The sequence below is a fragment of the Pistacia vera genome, unplaced genomic scaffold (assembly GCF_008641045.1).
Source record: "Pistacia vera cultivar Batoury unplaced genomic scaffold, PisVer_v2 Contig200, whole genome shotgun sequence".
Lineage (NCBI taxonomy): Eukaryota > Viridiplantae > Streptophyta > Magnoliopsida > Sapindales > Anacardiaceae > Pistacia > Pistacia vera.
The window spans coordinates 281,236-296,229 of NW_022196003.1; the positions used below are offsets into that span (position 1 = coordinate 281,236).

The 14,994-nt window shown below is 31.5% G+C and overlaps 1 protein-coding gene and 1 long non-coding RNA gene across 7 annotated transcripts; one reads left to right on the plus strand and one right to left on the minus strand.

The window, feature by feature from the left end:
• Positions 1-4,237: 4,237 nt before the first annotated feature.
• Positions 4,238-5,255, plus strand: LOC116128452. The gene is made up of 5 exons (XR_004127761.1): positions 4,238-4,268; positions 4,411-4,449; positions 4,572-4,616; positions 4,871-4,917; positions 5,032-5,255. It is a non-coding gene; the product is annotated as an uncharacterized LOC116128452 (long non-coding RNA).
• A 5,911-nt stretch (positions 5,256-11,166) lies between these two features.
• LOC116128617 lies at positions 11,167-14,249 on the minus strand. 6 transcript variants are annotated; one of them, XR_004127792.1, is made up of 5 exons: positions 13,807-14,249; positions 13,665-13,699; positions 12,869-13,013; positions 12,668-12,763; positions 11,173-11,214 (listed from the first exon to the last, which is right to left on the minus strand). XR_004127792.1 is itself a non-coding variant. In XM_031414367.1 (4 exons), the coding sequence occupies exons 1-4, from the start codon at positions 13,907-13,909 to the stop codon at positions 12,747-12,749; spliced, it is 300 nt and encodes a 99-aa protein (XP_031270227.1). In that variant the 5' UTR covers positions 13,910-14,249; the 3' UTR covers positions 12,081-12,746. The 6 variants fall into 6 exon arrangements, 2 of the variants coding, with proteins under 2 accessions (XP_031270227.1, XP_031270226.1); XR_004127793.1 differs by lacking the exon at positions 11,173-11,214 and adding an exon at positions 12,081-12,360; XR_004127790.1 differs by having other exon boundaries at positions 11,167-11,214; positions 12,668-13,013.
• Positions 14,250-14,994: the final 745 nt, after the last annotated feature.

Consider the following 14,994-nt stretch of genomic DNA (forward strand, 5'->3'; position numbering starts at 1 on the left):
CCAAAACGGTGAACGGCTAGCCTGATCTTGCCAGTTGTGTGCCATTTTGGTGACTGACGTCGGTAGTCGATGCTAGCTGTGGGTATTTTGTTAAAATTTAAACTTTGTTGTTGGGGGTGTTTTAGCTAAATTATCAAATATAGGGGGATTAAAGGAATTTATTTAAATAATAATAATAATAATAATAATAATATTATTATTATTATTATTATTATATTAAAAAGGAAGGGCAATTCAGTAAAAGCCTCTATCAATAATATTTTATTCTTCCCAACCAAACATCTTAATTATTTATACCCACTAATCTAACCAAACACATTGGTATAACATTCCCTCATAATCTTCAAGGTAATCCTACCTTTCGAGCAATAAAATATTCCCCAAACCAAACGCACCCTAAAGGTTTTAAGTTTCCTTGAAGTAACTTAGTGTGAGAATTTCCAAAAAGTGAAAACAGGTTGATCAAGAGCCAAAAGTGTCTTGATTTCTTCCAACTCAAGGCCAAACACTCGCTCTTTGTCCCAACCACGCAACATAATCATGGTTCAGATCATAAATTCAGAAAACTTCAAACTGTTCAAAAGTAGAGTGACAGACTGGTAGGGTGTGTTTGGTTAGGGGTAATGGGGGATTACTGAGGTAATATCATCTTATATTACTTAGAATATCACGTTTGGTTGTCAAGTAATATAAGATTCTAATAATCTTCGAAAACCAATAGTAATTACTATTGGTAATATATGAAGTAGTCTAATTACCTCTAATTTCTTAGGTATTTTAAGATTACTTTGTCATCTTATTTTTGTAACAATTTTACTGCTTGTTAATAAAATTTTTGGACAAAAATACCTTTATTTTTAACTTAATTTACATGAACTTGCCATTACAATTTTATCCCTAATTAATTAAGTTTTTAGATATTAATGCCCTTATATTTAAAACAAATTCTAGCCTAACAAAACTACCACTGCCAGTCAAGCAAGTACCGGAATGGCCACCAGCCAGATCTGGCTGTGAATTGCCAAAGATGTGGCTATGAAATGGCCACAAATCTGGCATGAAAAGGTCAGATCTTTGGCTGTGAAACAACAAAAAATCTAACATTTTCATAGCCAGATCTGTGGTTGTTTCATGACCACATCTTTGTCGGGAAACGGCCATGGATCTATGATCCACGGTCAGAAATGGTTTCATTGCCGTAGGACCAGCCAGATCTGGTCGGTCATGCGCCATGCCGGCAGTGGTCGGCGGTGGTGGTTGGCTGTCGGCGATGACTTTGGGGGGGTGATTTTGTTATAAATTAAAGTTTTATATGGCTGAGGTGTTGTAGCAAAATTTCAAATGTAGGGGTTTAAAAGAAATTATATAAAAAATAATAATAAAAATAATATTTATATTAATATTTAAAAAAGAGGGCAATCTAGCAATCTACATAACATACCCACCAATTTATTCTCATAACTGAACATATTAATATAACATACCCACCAATTCATTCCAAACTAACCTAACACATTTCCCTAAACTTTCCTAGTACTCTCTTTAGGTGCATTTGGATCTGGGTAATATAAGATAACGGGGCTAATCTTCGTTTATTTTGCAAGATTCCATTGTTTGGTTTGCAAGTAAGAAAATATTATGGGTATCTTTTATTGAAAATAGTGTTCACTGTTGGTAATGTAGGGGATAATCTGATACCCTACCCCAAGGCTGTTATTAAAAGATTACAAGGTCATATGATTTTTAAACTTATTTTGCCCTTAATTAAATACCATTTCGGACATAATTACCCTCAAATGTCTACCAAATAACCATTACCCAGCCCCCCTACATTTGAGAATTTAGCCAAAACACCCCAGCCACAAAAAAGTTTAAAAGTTAACAAAACACCCGCAGCCACCCAAAACCACCGCTAGCCCTCGACATTAGTTGCCGTAATGGCACAAGATCGGCGGAATCTTACCGGTTGTGCACCGGTAAGGCCTTTTCCGACCATGAATCAATGATCCATGGCCAGAAATAGCCAGATCTGGCCATTTCTATGGTTGTTTCATGGCCAAAGATGTGGGTGTGAAACAGCCATAGATCTGGTCTTGAAACAGCCATGGATTTGTGATCCATGGTCAGAAATGGCTTTGCCAGCACATAGCCAACCATATACGGCCAGTCGTGTACCATTCCATCGACTACCGGTGGTGGCGGCTGGCTACTGGCAGTGGCTTGAGGTGAGTATAAGTGATTTTGTTACAAATTAAAGTTTTATATGGCTGAGGTGTGTTAGCAAAATTTCAAATGTTGGGGGTTAAAAGAAATAATTCAAATTTTTTTTTATTATATTAATATTTAAAAAGGAGGATAATTGAGTAATCTATATAACGCACTCACCCATTTATCCTCCTAACCAAACATATTACTCACCAACTTATTCGAATAAACCAAACACACTTTTTAAACATTCACAATAATCTTCAGGATAATATATCTTTTCATTAATATAATATCTCCTTATAATAAAATATTATATAACCCAAATGCGCCCTTTGATACGAAAGAAATGAAGGGAGGTTTAAGCTGGGATTTAGTTTAGTTTAGTGTGAGGGAGTAAGAGCTAATTATGGGTTATTTTTTAGAGTAGTGCTACAGCCACCGACGATAGTGCATCGAATTTATGTACTGAATAATGTGATAAAATCCTGATCATTGATTAATTTTAACTTAATATTAATCAACGGTCAGGATTTTATCACGTTATTCAGTACATAAATTCGATGCACTATCATCGGTGGCTGTAACACTACTCTAAAAAATAACCCATAATAAGTTAAAATTAATCAACGGTCAAGATTTTATTATGTTATTTAGTGCATAAATTCGGTGTATATGGAAAGTTAATTAGAACCAAATATGTCGAGAAGCAAAGATAGATCACCAATACACCTAGGAGTTGATGGAATCCAGTCAGAAAGTTGGTGGTGGAGGCCAGCGCAAATTTGGAGATAGAGAAGTCAAGGCAGAACAGATATGAATTTCAAGTTTTCTAATAACAACTTTGACTTGAAGTAGGCCTGAAATACCACGACGTAATGGTGCATTATTATTCTAACTTCTACGAAAGTTGATTTAAACTGTTGGATAAATCAGTTGCATTTTAAGATATTACGTTATGCTTACGTGTCACAACCGCTAATTCTGATCGAAAAAACCCCTGTGACACCCCAGTGATTAGCCCCCTAAGATGATAACGTAAGCATAACGTAGATGATAGCCATTGAGAGGTTACAGATAACCATGGTTATAATCATCATAATTAGCGGTGACACCTCACGCTTTAATCAGACGGCTCTAATTAACCACCCATCCTCTGTAATCAGGTGACCTCTTGTGCTCTCTCCCTATAAAATAACCCATAATTTGCCCTTACTCGCTCACACTAAACTAAACTAAATCCCAGCTTAAACGTGCTTCATTTCTTCGATATCATCAATGGGTAATCTCTTGTGAGTTTTTTTTTTGTTTTTTTTCTATTAATTTAATTTTTCTCTTAATGTTATTCTTTTCGTTTCTTTGATTTGTTCAACAGGACCGGAACCGTGACATCCGAATCGCAGGTTGTTTTTCTTCTTCTTCTTCCTTTTTTTTTTTTAAAAAATATTGATTTCATTAATAAAGATAATTATAGAAGAAATTTCAGTTAAATCTAGTTTAAATTTATTTATTTATTTGAAAATAATTTCTTAACTAAAAAAATAAACTTTTTTACAAAAAAAAATATATGAACTCAGTTCAATTATAACATTTTACATAAAACTTGAAAGTTTTAAGTCCCAAACTTGTGAGTTTATGAGAACTTCACTTTGAACTCAGTTTAAATACTCTTTTAATCTCTCTAGCGGCACTCAGCGGGATAACCCATCACAAATCCCAAGCATCAAGTAGTTTCATATTTGGATTTCATATTATAATAGGCATCTCCTGATTATTTCTTTCGTTTTGTTTTGTTTAAACTTAACTTATGAACTCAGTTTAAACATCTTTTTTAATCTCTGTAGGTGGCTCACAAGGATATTGATGACAAAAAAAATGTCGTGCAGCATGTAAGTCTTCATATTTGGATTCCATAATGTGAACGGGCATCTCCTGATTATTTCTTTTGTTTATTATTTATTTTATTTTTGTTTAAACTTCACTTATGAACTCAGTTTACATACATCTTTTTTATCCTCTAGGTGACAAAAACAAGATGGGCCAGGATACTAATCAAGCAGAAAGTAAGTGTTCATATTTGGATTCCATATATGTGAACCATCTCCCGATTTTTGTTTTGTTTTTTTTTGTAGGTCCCGACACAAACTTGTGAGCTTAAACTTCACTTATGAACTCAGTTTAAGTACTCTTTTCTAATCTTTCTAGGTGGGATTCGATTACGAAGTCGATAAAGTCAAGCAGGATGTAAGTGTTCATATTTGGATTCCATGTATATTAACGGGCATCTCCTGATTATTTCTTTTGTTTTGTTTTATTTAAACTTCACTTATGAACTCAGTTTAAACTTTCTTTTTTAATCTCGGTAGGTGGCAGACAACGTGATTGGTGACAAGAACACTTACATGCAGCGTGTAAGTGTTCATATGTGGATTACATATATATATATATATATATATATATATGAACGGACATCTCTTGATTATTTATTTATTATTTTTTTTTTTCTCTTGATGGATCTTCTTTTGGAATTACACAACATCCACCACCCACTAACAATTTTACATAAAAACATTTGAAAGTTTTTGAGTCCTAGACAAGAGCTTATGAGCTTATGGGAAACTTCACTTATGAACTCAATTTAAATATTCTTTTTTAATCTCTCTAGGTGAAAGCTGAGGGTAATAGGGAAGGAGAACAGATTCCAGCGGGCGAGTAAGTGTTCATATGTGGATTCCATATATATATGAACGGGCATCTCCCGATTATTTGTTTCGTTTAATCTTCACTTATGAACAGAGTTTAAAACTCTTTTTTTAATCTCACTAGGTCCTCGGATCGAATGGTGACAGAGTAAACACTCTTTTTTAGTCTCTCTAAGTGCTCAGAAGGAATGGTAATAGACGGGTAGTTACTTAGAATATAAATGTCAGAATAAAAGATAGGATACGAGTTAGTGGGATGATATGTAAAATACTTATATGCAATGTAAACAGAAATACAGATAATACAATAATACAAATAATATAATATTGATAGACTATAAATCAAGAATTACCTTCAGTCAAAACTTTCTATATATATATTATAAATTAATTAATTGACACTTTTTCAAGATAGTTTATAGCCATCTCACATGGCTAAGAATTAATTTTGGATCTCTTTAATTAAGTACATTTATTATTTTTACTATTCATTTTTAATGTATAAAATAAATTAAAATTAGTCATTATTGAATATTGATTATAAAAGAATAAAAGAAGATTATTTATAAGTTGTTGGGTTCAAGTCTTTTTAAGTTTTAATATAGGTAACTATTGAGGTTTTTATTTAGTTGGTAATTTCAGGGTTTTAAAATTAATTGTAGTGTGTACAAGTTAAGGTAAACACAAATTGAAACTCTAAATAATAAAATTATGGCTTCGAAAGCGTTTTATTTTTCTGGTCTGAATTTGTTAAACGAAAACACTTTTTTTTTTTTTGTTTTTTAAAATGTATAATATATATGTATGGAAATTAACAAATTCAACTTAATAATTAAAAAACAAAATTCCCATAAGTAAAACAAATGCGTGCGGATGTATCTTTCTTCAAAGCTTGAAAAGGAAGATTTTGTAAGATAGAAAAGGTCAAAGATATGAAAGTGAAATGAACCCAACTTGATATATGTGTATAAATTTGAAAACAAAATATCAAAGTTCTGTAGTGGAGACTTGTTGAACATCACCATCTTAAAAATCGTGTAAAATCGAACACTTATCCCAATCCATTTTTTGCCCAACTCTTGGTTACACACTAAACATACACGTATATGCATGAAGAGTAATGTTAGCCTTATAAAGAGATATACAAAGAGTCATACAAAGAGTTAAATTCAGTCTTTAAAATTTATGATTGTCTCTTTCTTTCTCTCTTTTTCCCTTATTTTAAGGGTTATATTTGACTCTTTATATGATTTTTTGTATGTCTCTTTGTAAGGCTAATATTATTCATGCATGAAGCATTTGATGTATATATTATTAGTACGGTGACTACATATGTTTAATTTCTGAGGGCTAATTTCTTCCTCTTTTAACTGCTTTTATATATATATATATATACGTCTTGCATGCTTTATACTCAATAGTACACCTGTCATTGGAATTTTGTAATTTTAGTAGTGAAGAAAGAATCAAAGAATAACTGGGGCTGATGACTAAGTAAATTTTCAAAATCGTAATAATTGTTATTTGACCAGGAAATTCCATGTCTTTATTACATTGAATGCTGGTTCCTTGGGTTCCGAAATGGCACGGTTTTATAGGAACCATTGAACAAACCACCATGGGCACCTCAGCTAAGACCATCTCTAACCCATTGCACCAATTTGGTGCAAAATTACACTAAATTGGTGCAAAATTTGGTGCAAAATACTATTTTATCTCTAACCCATAATACCAAATATTGTACCAAAAAGAATATTCTTTAGAATATTCTTTTTTTTTCTTTTATTGTAATAATCAACAATTAATCTATTTCACTCATTATTTTTGTATATATTAATTAAATATTGGGAATGATATTTTTATTAAATAATAATTATTTTGAAAATTATACTAAAAATTATGCAAAAAAGAGCTCAACAATAAGGTCAAGGATCTCAAAATAACTCAAGTTCTTTTCAATATTTTGATGATCTTACTGGATCCGAAACTAATCTACCGAAATACTAAATTGTTATTTTAGTTTATGTTGTATTTTCTTTTAATTTTAGTGTTTTTAAATTAGTGTTAATTTTTATTTTTAGTTATTGTAGTTTAATATTTGCATTGAATAAAGTTCTATTTTTAATTTGTCATCATTTTTTAAATTATATCATTATTATAAATAATAATCAAATTAAATTAAATACAAATACTCAAATTTAGTATGATTTTTGGTGTAAAATTTAATACTCAAATTAACTTAACAAAATAAAAAAAACAAAAAAAATCAAAACTAAAAAAAAATATATATTTTATTATTGTGCTACAGTGCTGCGCCAAAATGGCGCAGTGTTTGGTGTGGGTTGGAGTACCAACCCACGCCAAATTGGTGTTTTTTGCGCCAATTTAGCGTGGGTTGGAGATGCTCTAATACATCGATCTTAAAAATATCTGTCAAAGTTCCTGTAATTATCAGGAAAGAGTTTTGAATTTAAACATCTTTTTAAATTATATACTAAAAGCCCTTATTAAAGGGGTGTTTATCTAAGCTTATAAGTTGGTCAAACTTATTTATAAGCTCTAAAATTAAGCTGATCTGTTTGTTTATAATTTTTTTGAGCTTATAAGTTGAGCTTATAAGCTAAAAAAAATAAGTTAGGGGGATGTACTTTTTTTTTTTGGCTTATAAGCACTTTACTTATAAGCTAGTTTGACCAAGTATATTACCACATTATCTTTATTTAATTTTAAAATTTCATAGTATGTCCTTGTTTAATGTAGTACCTTTTTTAGTAATTTTATAATAAAATATACTTATAAGCCACATTTTACCAAACACATCAATTATTTATCAGTCACTTATAAGTACTTTAACCAAACACGTAATTGCTTAAAATTTTAAATGCTTATAAGTTAATTTTAGCTTATAAGCAATTGTTGCTTATAAGCTAATTTTTATAAGCTCAGACAAACACCCCCTAAATCACTTAATCACTTAAAAATATTTATAAATTGTATGTTAGTGAACAAACAATAATGAGTTGTTTCCAATTATTATCATTAAAGTTTTAAAAACTTTTGATAGACTCATTCCCACCCCATCTTTTATTCATCGAATATTTTGTAAATATACACCATCCTATTAGATTATTCTATTCTAAAAAATAAAAAATGTGTTTGTTTTAATATTGTTCAAATTTCAATCATATTCTATTCAACTCAAAACATTAAAATTATCTTTCTCAATAAACGTTTATAAATTAACAAAAATACATTTACTTATCAAAGCCACTATCACTGCTAGCTGCTGTCACTGTCACCTCCAGTAGCCAATGTTGGGATAACACACGACCAACTGGATCTGATTGATTATGCATTGATCAGAAACAACTAAATTTATAACCAAAGATCTAGCCGTTGACAATGACCATATCTTAGTCGGTCATATTCTGGTTGTAGATTAGATCTTTTTCAGTTAAATCTATGATAGATCTATCTAAAAAAGACAAGATTGGTGTACAACTGGTCAGATTTAGCTAGTCTTGCACCATTCTGACGACTGATGACCATCGTGCTAACAATCGATTGAGTGAGTGGGGGATAATACAAATATTTAAAAAAATATTTTTCAATGATATATCAAACACATTTTCGAAATTCTACCCTATTTAAAATAGGATTTTAGAAATGATATTTTAGAGAGTATACCAACCGGAGCCATTGTTATTATAATAAAGAACATTATTAATATTAATAATTCAAGCTACTTATTATAACATAATATTTTTCATAAATAGCTACATATAACTGATAGACCATAGCGGTCCTCTCACATTCTCTTGGGTAAAATTCTATAACCTAGCACCGTCACATAACTAGACTTTATAACAGCAATTAATTAAGTAATTTGAATTGGGTCCATTATATGAACCCTAAGCACATGTACAGTCTCTTCAGAATGTCTCTTCAACATCAATATCTATGCATGAGTAAATATCAAGCTTTAATCATTCTTTGGGTTGTCCCTTATATGTGACCATATCACATTTATACTTTCTTATGATATGTTGTCAATAATTCAAAATTTGAATAAATAAAGTTCACTAGATTAAGTGAATATGATTATAAATTACAAAATTATTAGGCTTGCAATCCAAATTCATAACATTTTTTTACAACCTTAATATGGTAGCAAAATTAACACTACCACATAAGTTGATTTTAATTAAATATGAACTATCGTTTTTAAGGAATGAACGGCCATTCTTTAGGGATGAACGACCGTTCATTTATAATGAATAACTGAGAAGTAATATATGAAGAATCTCGTATCCTAATTTTTTTTTTTTTCTTGGGTGGTGTTTCATTTTCACATGCACTCTAGCAAATTTTGCTCCACAGAAACTCTAATATTTTATTAAGAACTGAAAATTGTCCTTCTTTCTTCATGATTTGGGCCAACACAACACATCTTCCCTTAATTTACTGCAAACAATATTGTTAAAGTGGAAAATATATTCAGTGGGTTACACTATACGAGGATCACTATGATGGTGTGTTTTGGTGTCGGGAAATTATTGTTAAGATAAGCGTTATGCAATAACATACCGAAGTTTTTTGTGGCGTTGCCGTTAATGTTTTTAAATTATTGTGATGTGTTTTCAGGTTGGAACGATGACTTATCACTTATGTGCGTCGGGATGGGCCCATTTTCTAGCGGTGTGTATACCTAAAAGTTTGTGTAAAAATTATAAGTAATGCTACTGTCATGGAAGGATGCGTACTGAATTCGTGTATCGAATGACGTGGTGTAATCCTGATTATATTAATCGACGATCAGGATTACGCCACATCATTCTATACACATCCTTCGATAACTGTATTATTTTTCAAATATTATTACACGTAAGGAAGATCTTGAAAGATATGAAGTTGGAACAATGTGATCCCACAATAATCTTTTGTGACAATAAATCAGTTGTTGCAATGGCCAAGAATCATGTTCTTCAAGGTGGAACAAAGCACATAAAGATCAAGTTTCATGTTGTTAGAGAAGCCAAACAGAGCAAAGAAGTTAAGCTTTTTCATTAGAGGACCGAAGAGCAAGTCGTTGATGTCCTGACAAAAGCTCTAAACGAATCCAAGTTTGAAGAACTGAGACTTAAACTTGGTGTTTCTAGCAAATATATCAAGGAGGAGTATTAATGCAAGAGATATCTTGCTGGAATCATGTTAATATGTTTTGAATGCTTGGGCAATCTAAATGCTTGCAACTTGAAGTGTGCAAGTCACTACAAGAAAATTGACATTCTGTGTCTAGCAAAATTAGAAGTAAAAAGTCACATTTAGACGCTAAGTCATTTTTCGCGTCTAAATTTGGTAGTCGCTCCTTGGTTGTAGTATCACTGTCGCAGATTCATTGTGCGTCTAAATTTTTGTTTAGACGCGAAAAGTTTTTTTTTTTGCGACTAGCAAAATAGTCGTTAAATGCTAGTCAAAATAATCCCCCAACTTAGACGCTAAAAGTTAAAGGGCAATTTGGTAAAATTGTATAGTGACTAATCAATTAGTTGCAAAATGTATGCTTTAATGTCTAATAATTTGTCGAAAATCCCACAAAAATTAGACGCCAAAAGTGTAAGGATAATTTCGTAAAAGGTTTTCACAACTATTTTATTAGTCGACGAATGTATCTTTTGATGACCAAAATTTAATGGTTAATTGTAATACTTTTAAACGCTTAATGTAAAATCCAAACGATTTTCGCGACTATTTTATTAGTGACCAAATGTATCTTTTGGTGACCAAAATTTAGTAGTTAATTATAATCATTTTAGACGCTGAATGTGGAATCCAATAGGTTTTCGTAACTATTTTATTAGTAATCGAATATATCTATTGGTGACCAAGATTTAGTAGTTAATTATAGTAATTTTAGACGCTGAATGTGGAATGCAATTATGCTAAATTACTTTTTGGTACTAAAAAATTTCCAATGCTATATACAACATTTCATCTATCACAACACTTTTAAAAGATATCCAAAAATAACAACATTTTAATTTATACACTGCATTATATATAACAATATAATAATTTATCCTCAGTCAATCATGCAACTACACTAAACTTGCTATAACTTTAACTATTCTAATTAAACAAAAACATTTAAGTTAATGCTGATAAGATTAGCTAATAACAATAGTAATAATAAAAAGCAAAAATCTATGCTAATTAGTAGAACATTAATGTCTCAACCTTGTCTTCAATATCTTTTTGAGCTGGTATTGAAGATTCGAGGATGTCTCACCTTCAGATCAATTATACGCTGAACAACAGATATAAAATCATAGTAAGTCATAAAAATGTCATCAAATCAAGGAAGGCTCAGTAAACATGACTAAGACTCACAACTCTGAAACACCATAATTACATCCAGACTCATCAAATGCCCTCACATGACAACATGCTGCCAATGCGTTGAAGGTAAAGAGAATGCAACTGAAGAGTCCAATACAACTGAAGTAGAAGCTAAAGCTCCAAGAGAGAGAAAAAAAGGCACCAAATTGAGGTACTCTCTCATCACAATGTAAAAATAAACCTTTTGCACCTCAAAAAGGTATAATTTTGGTGCACCTTATCTTAAGAGCGAGATACATATACTTTCTATAGAAGGAAATTCACTGATCAAGTGAACACAAAAGCAATTAAGCAGAGGCCATATTAGTTAAAGGCTTATAATGCACATAAGTTTAGCATATACAATTCAAATTCGTACTCTTGCGTTTTTTCACTCAGCATATCATTCTCATCTTGCGGCAGTATTCGATTCTTCCATTTTGTTTCAGTTCCCTTTTTCTCATATCTATCCTCTAGCATCTTAGCCGAAGGGAATGTAGTTCTAATTGTTTCAGTTCCTTTATCCAATGTATCAGTTAGCAAAGTTTGCAATACAGCAAATTTATGGTAATTTATAATTGACTGAGGAAACACATCAACTGTGTTTGCATTAGCAGGGACTTTCCGATATATTTTCAAACACTAATTCTTTTCTCTTAATTTTTAATTCAATGGAAACTGATAAGTCTCAGTACATGTGAACTGCATTAACATGTTCCCATGACAATCAAATGATTTAACAGTACTTCACTTTTTTGATATTTCATTTTTCTTTTATTTGATTTCTAAATTTCCAGTACCATGAAGTTCTTAAATTCTAGTCTCATCACCAGGATAACACACTTGGTCAAATTGACATTTTTTGGTTCTATTAAACTATATAGCCGTACAGACGCAATAAAAAAAAGTGCATGAAACAACACCAAGATGTAGATTCAAGTGACAGACACCAGAATCTAAAGATTACCTTATAAAGTACATATGTGAATCAAGTTAACTACAACAAAGACCATGCTGCTAGATCGACAAGATTTATTCTACTTGTTTTAAACCTGCTTATACCATCTGCCTTGCTCTAAAAGACACAAGAGTTTAACTCAGAAAACATCGATCACAATGAAATGAAACAAAACTCATGAAAAAAAACAAAGATATTCAAGTACTCTATTGTTGTTGCATGTCAATAGATTCTACTCTTACGTCAAAGTTAATGAAGCAGATATAATGAGCAAGACTGCACAGAATATCAGATTGCTTAGCTAGTAAAGAGTATTCTAATAGATAGACACAGATTTATATGCCTTTAAGAGAAACACTTTATGCAATCTGTAACTCATAATTTAAAGAAAAACTACTAATTTTTAAATTGCAGCAGTTATTACCTTGCATCAGGATTCAACAACACAAGTGAAAACACTATGTGAGCGTGAGCTTTCTGCATTTATACTAGTTGCACCTGTCCTACTGTTTGACAATCCCTGAATCATAAAAACACTGATCATAAATTTAATGCAAGAAAAATTAACAAATCAACTGTCCTCCGATCAAGGAATTCTGCCAAATGGCGTCAAAAGAGAAAACACCTTCAACTGCGTTTGCATTAGCAGGGACTTTCCGATCAAGGAATTCTGCCAAATGGCGATTAAAAGTGCCATCAGGGCGACGTAGAAGATTGTAAGCCAGCTTGAAATTGGAGAAAAGAACCCATGTATGCAATGGGACCCCCATCTATACAGAAGATAATAAGGATCAGAAATCTATTTCACATTTGTAAGTGACACTTAATAAAAAATTAAAGTTCTAAAAAAGATTACTAGGATGCTATTATAAGTAGATGATTTGAAACTGCAAACAAGAACAAGAAAAAGCTAAAAGCCCCAAATATGAGAAAGTACACACTTCGATAAAGAGAAAAAAAAAAAAAATCAGAAAACAGAGCTAAAAAGAAATGAAATGGCATACAGAAACTCAAAGCTAATAGCCAAATGTTCAAATCAAAGCATAATCTCCATACTGACTTCAACTAGTACAAAACCACAGACGAAGAGAATCACAAGTTCAAAAGAATCTCGTCGGAAAAACTTAAATGATCTTCAAAATCAATTAAACCACTGCAAAAAATACGGTCGCATTTTGCTGCAAACCATGATATAACCCCAGTAAAATCTGAAAGATGGGTGAGGTTTATGAGCATCAAACAAAAGAAGAAATTGGTTTATGAGGATCAAACAAAAGAAGAATAAGGGTGAAAAAGGAAAGTAAAATCTGAAAGAATAAGGTCGCATTTATGAGGATCAAACAAAAGAAGAATAAGGTCGCATTTATGAGGATCAAACAAAAGAAGAATAAGGGTGAAAAAGTAAAGTTGAAAAAACTTACAAAAGCTGAAAGATCTTCAAGAAATTGGTTTCTAGCTGCAAAAACGAAACAAACCCAGAAAAATGTTAATTGAGGAAGAAGAAACAAGGTATGAAATTGAGATAGGAAAATAAATTAATTGACGAAGAAGAAGAGAACATACAAGAAGAAGCTTTGAAAGAGGCAGAGAATCTATCAGTATAAAGAACAATAGGAGCTATAACCGTAACACATAACATCAGCAACACCAAATTCCAGGTCTTCATTTTGGTTTCAGAAGCAAAGAAGCACTTTTTGGATCTTTCTTCTTGAAGAAATCGGCCTTTGTTGGTTTTAATAGAAACGGAATTTCATCAACAACAACATTATTGTATAATACACACACCAATCTTTAAGATTCATCACCTATTTTTAATCTCTAAAAACTCTCTGCCTTCTTTTTCTGGGTTCAGAACTAAAGCAGTAGGGTTTATATGTGGTGTGGAAAAATGGAGAAGAACATGCGAACGGAGTGGAGAAGTGGAGAGTGTTTGCGTTTTAGGGTAAAATCAGTTTGGGGATTTTGTATAAGTGGGTTTACTATCTTTTTAGTTTAAGCTTCAAAAACTTTTGTGCAAACTTAATTACCAATTCTTTTTTTTTTTTTTTATTTATGTTACCCTGAAACGGGTTTGGGTTTTGTTTTTCTTTAAAGGTAAAGGTAAGGATTTAAGGACTTTTCAATTTGTTTACTTTTTAAATTTTAAGGAAAAATTGTTTACTTTTTTATTTTTGTTTTTCAAAATTGGAAATTCAGTTTTTTGTATTTTTGTGGACCACAATCAAACGGTTTCCAGGTAAACAAAAAACTGGTTCAATTCTCGGTTAGGTTCAGTTTCTACATTTTTCTAAACATCACTACATTTGGGTGTTCGGGAAACGCTTTGCCAAAACTCATCGAAATTAATAATCTCTGTCGAAATAGGCATAGAATAAGCATCAGAGTTAGTGAGCGAGTCATTGTCTACTGAACGAGAGTGGTAGAAACTAGAACTGTTGTTCCAGTGCTGAAAGGAGGTCAACTATGAGGGTTTGTACAAACGAGTGAAATAGCGGTTAAGTAAAAGTTTTAAGGAAAAATGGTAATGTCAGATGAAAGAGAAGACAAAAATAAAATCACCCATTACGAAGTTATAGCCACCCATTTAGGAACGTCACTAACAACAGATGCTTAAACAAATTAAAGCAAATGTTGTGAAAAAAACAGATTAAAATTCACACAAAAAAATTGAAATACCATCTATAAAAGAATGAGCTTTGACATAAAAATAAAAATAAAAGTTACCTTCAATGGAGTAATGTAGGCGGCAAA

What these genes read in the sequence shown, in the direction of transcription:
- LOC116128617 (XM_031414366.1), bottom strand. Translation starts at nt 13,909, where the DNA reads ATGAAGACCTGGAATTTGGTGTTGCTGATGTTATGTGTTACGGTTATA. An exon ending in CTCTTTCAAAGCTTCTTCTT is followed by an intron (nt 13,700 to 13,806) that starts GTATGTTCTCTT and finishes TCGTTTTTGCAG; the next exon opens with CTAGAAACCAATTTCTTGAA. An exon ending in TTGAAGATCTTTCAGCTTTT is followed by an intron (nt 13,014 to 13,664) that starts GTAAGTTTTTTC and finishes TCTTCTGTATAG; the next exon opens with ATGGGGGTCCCATTGCATAC.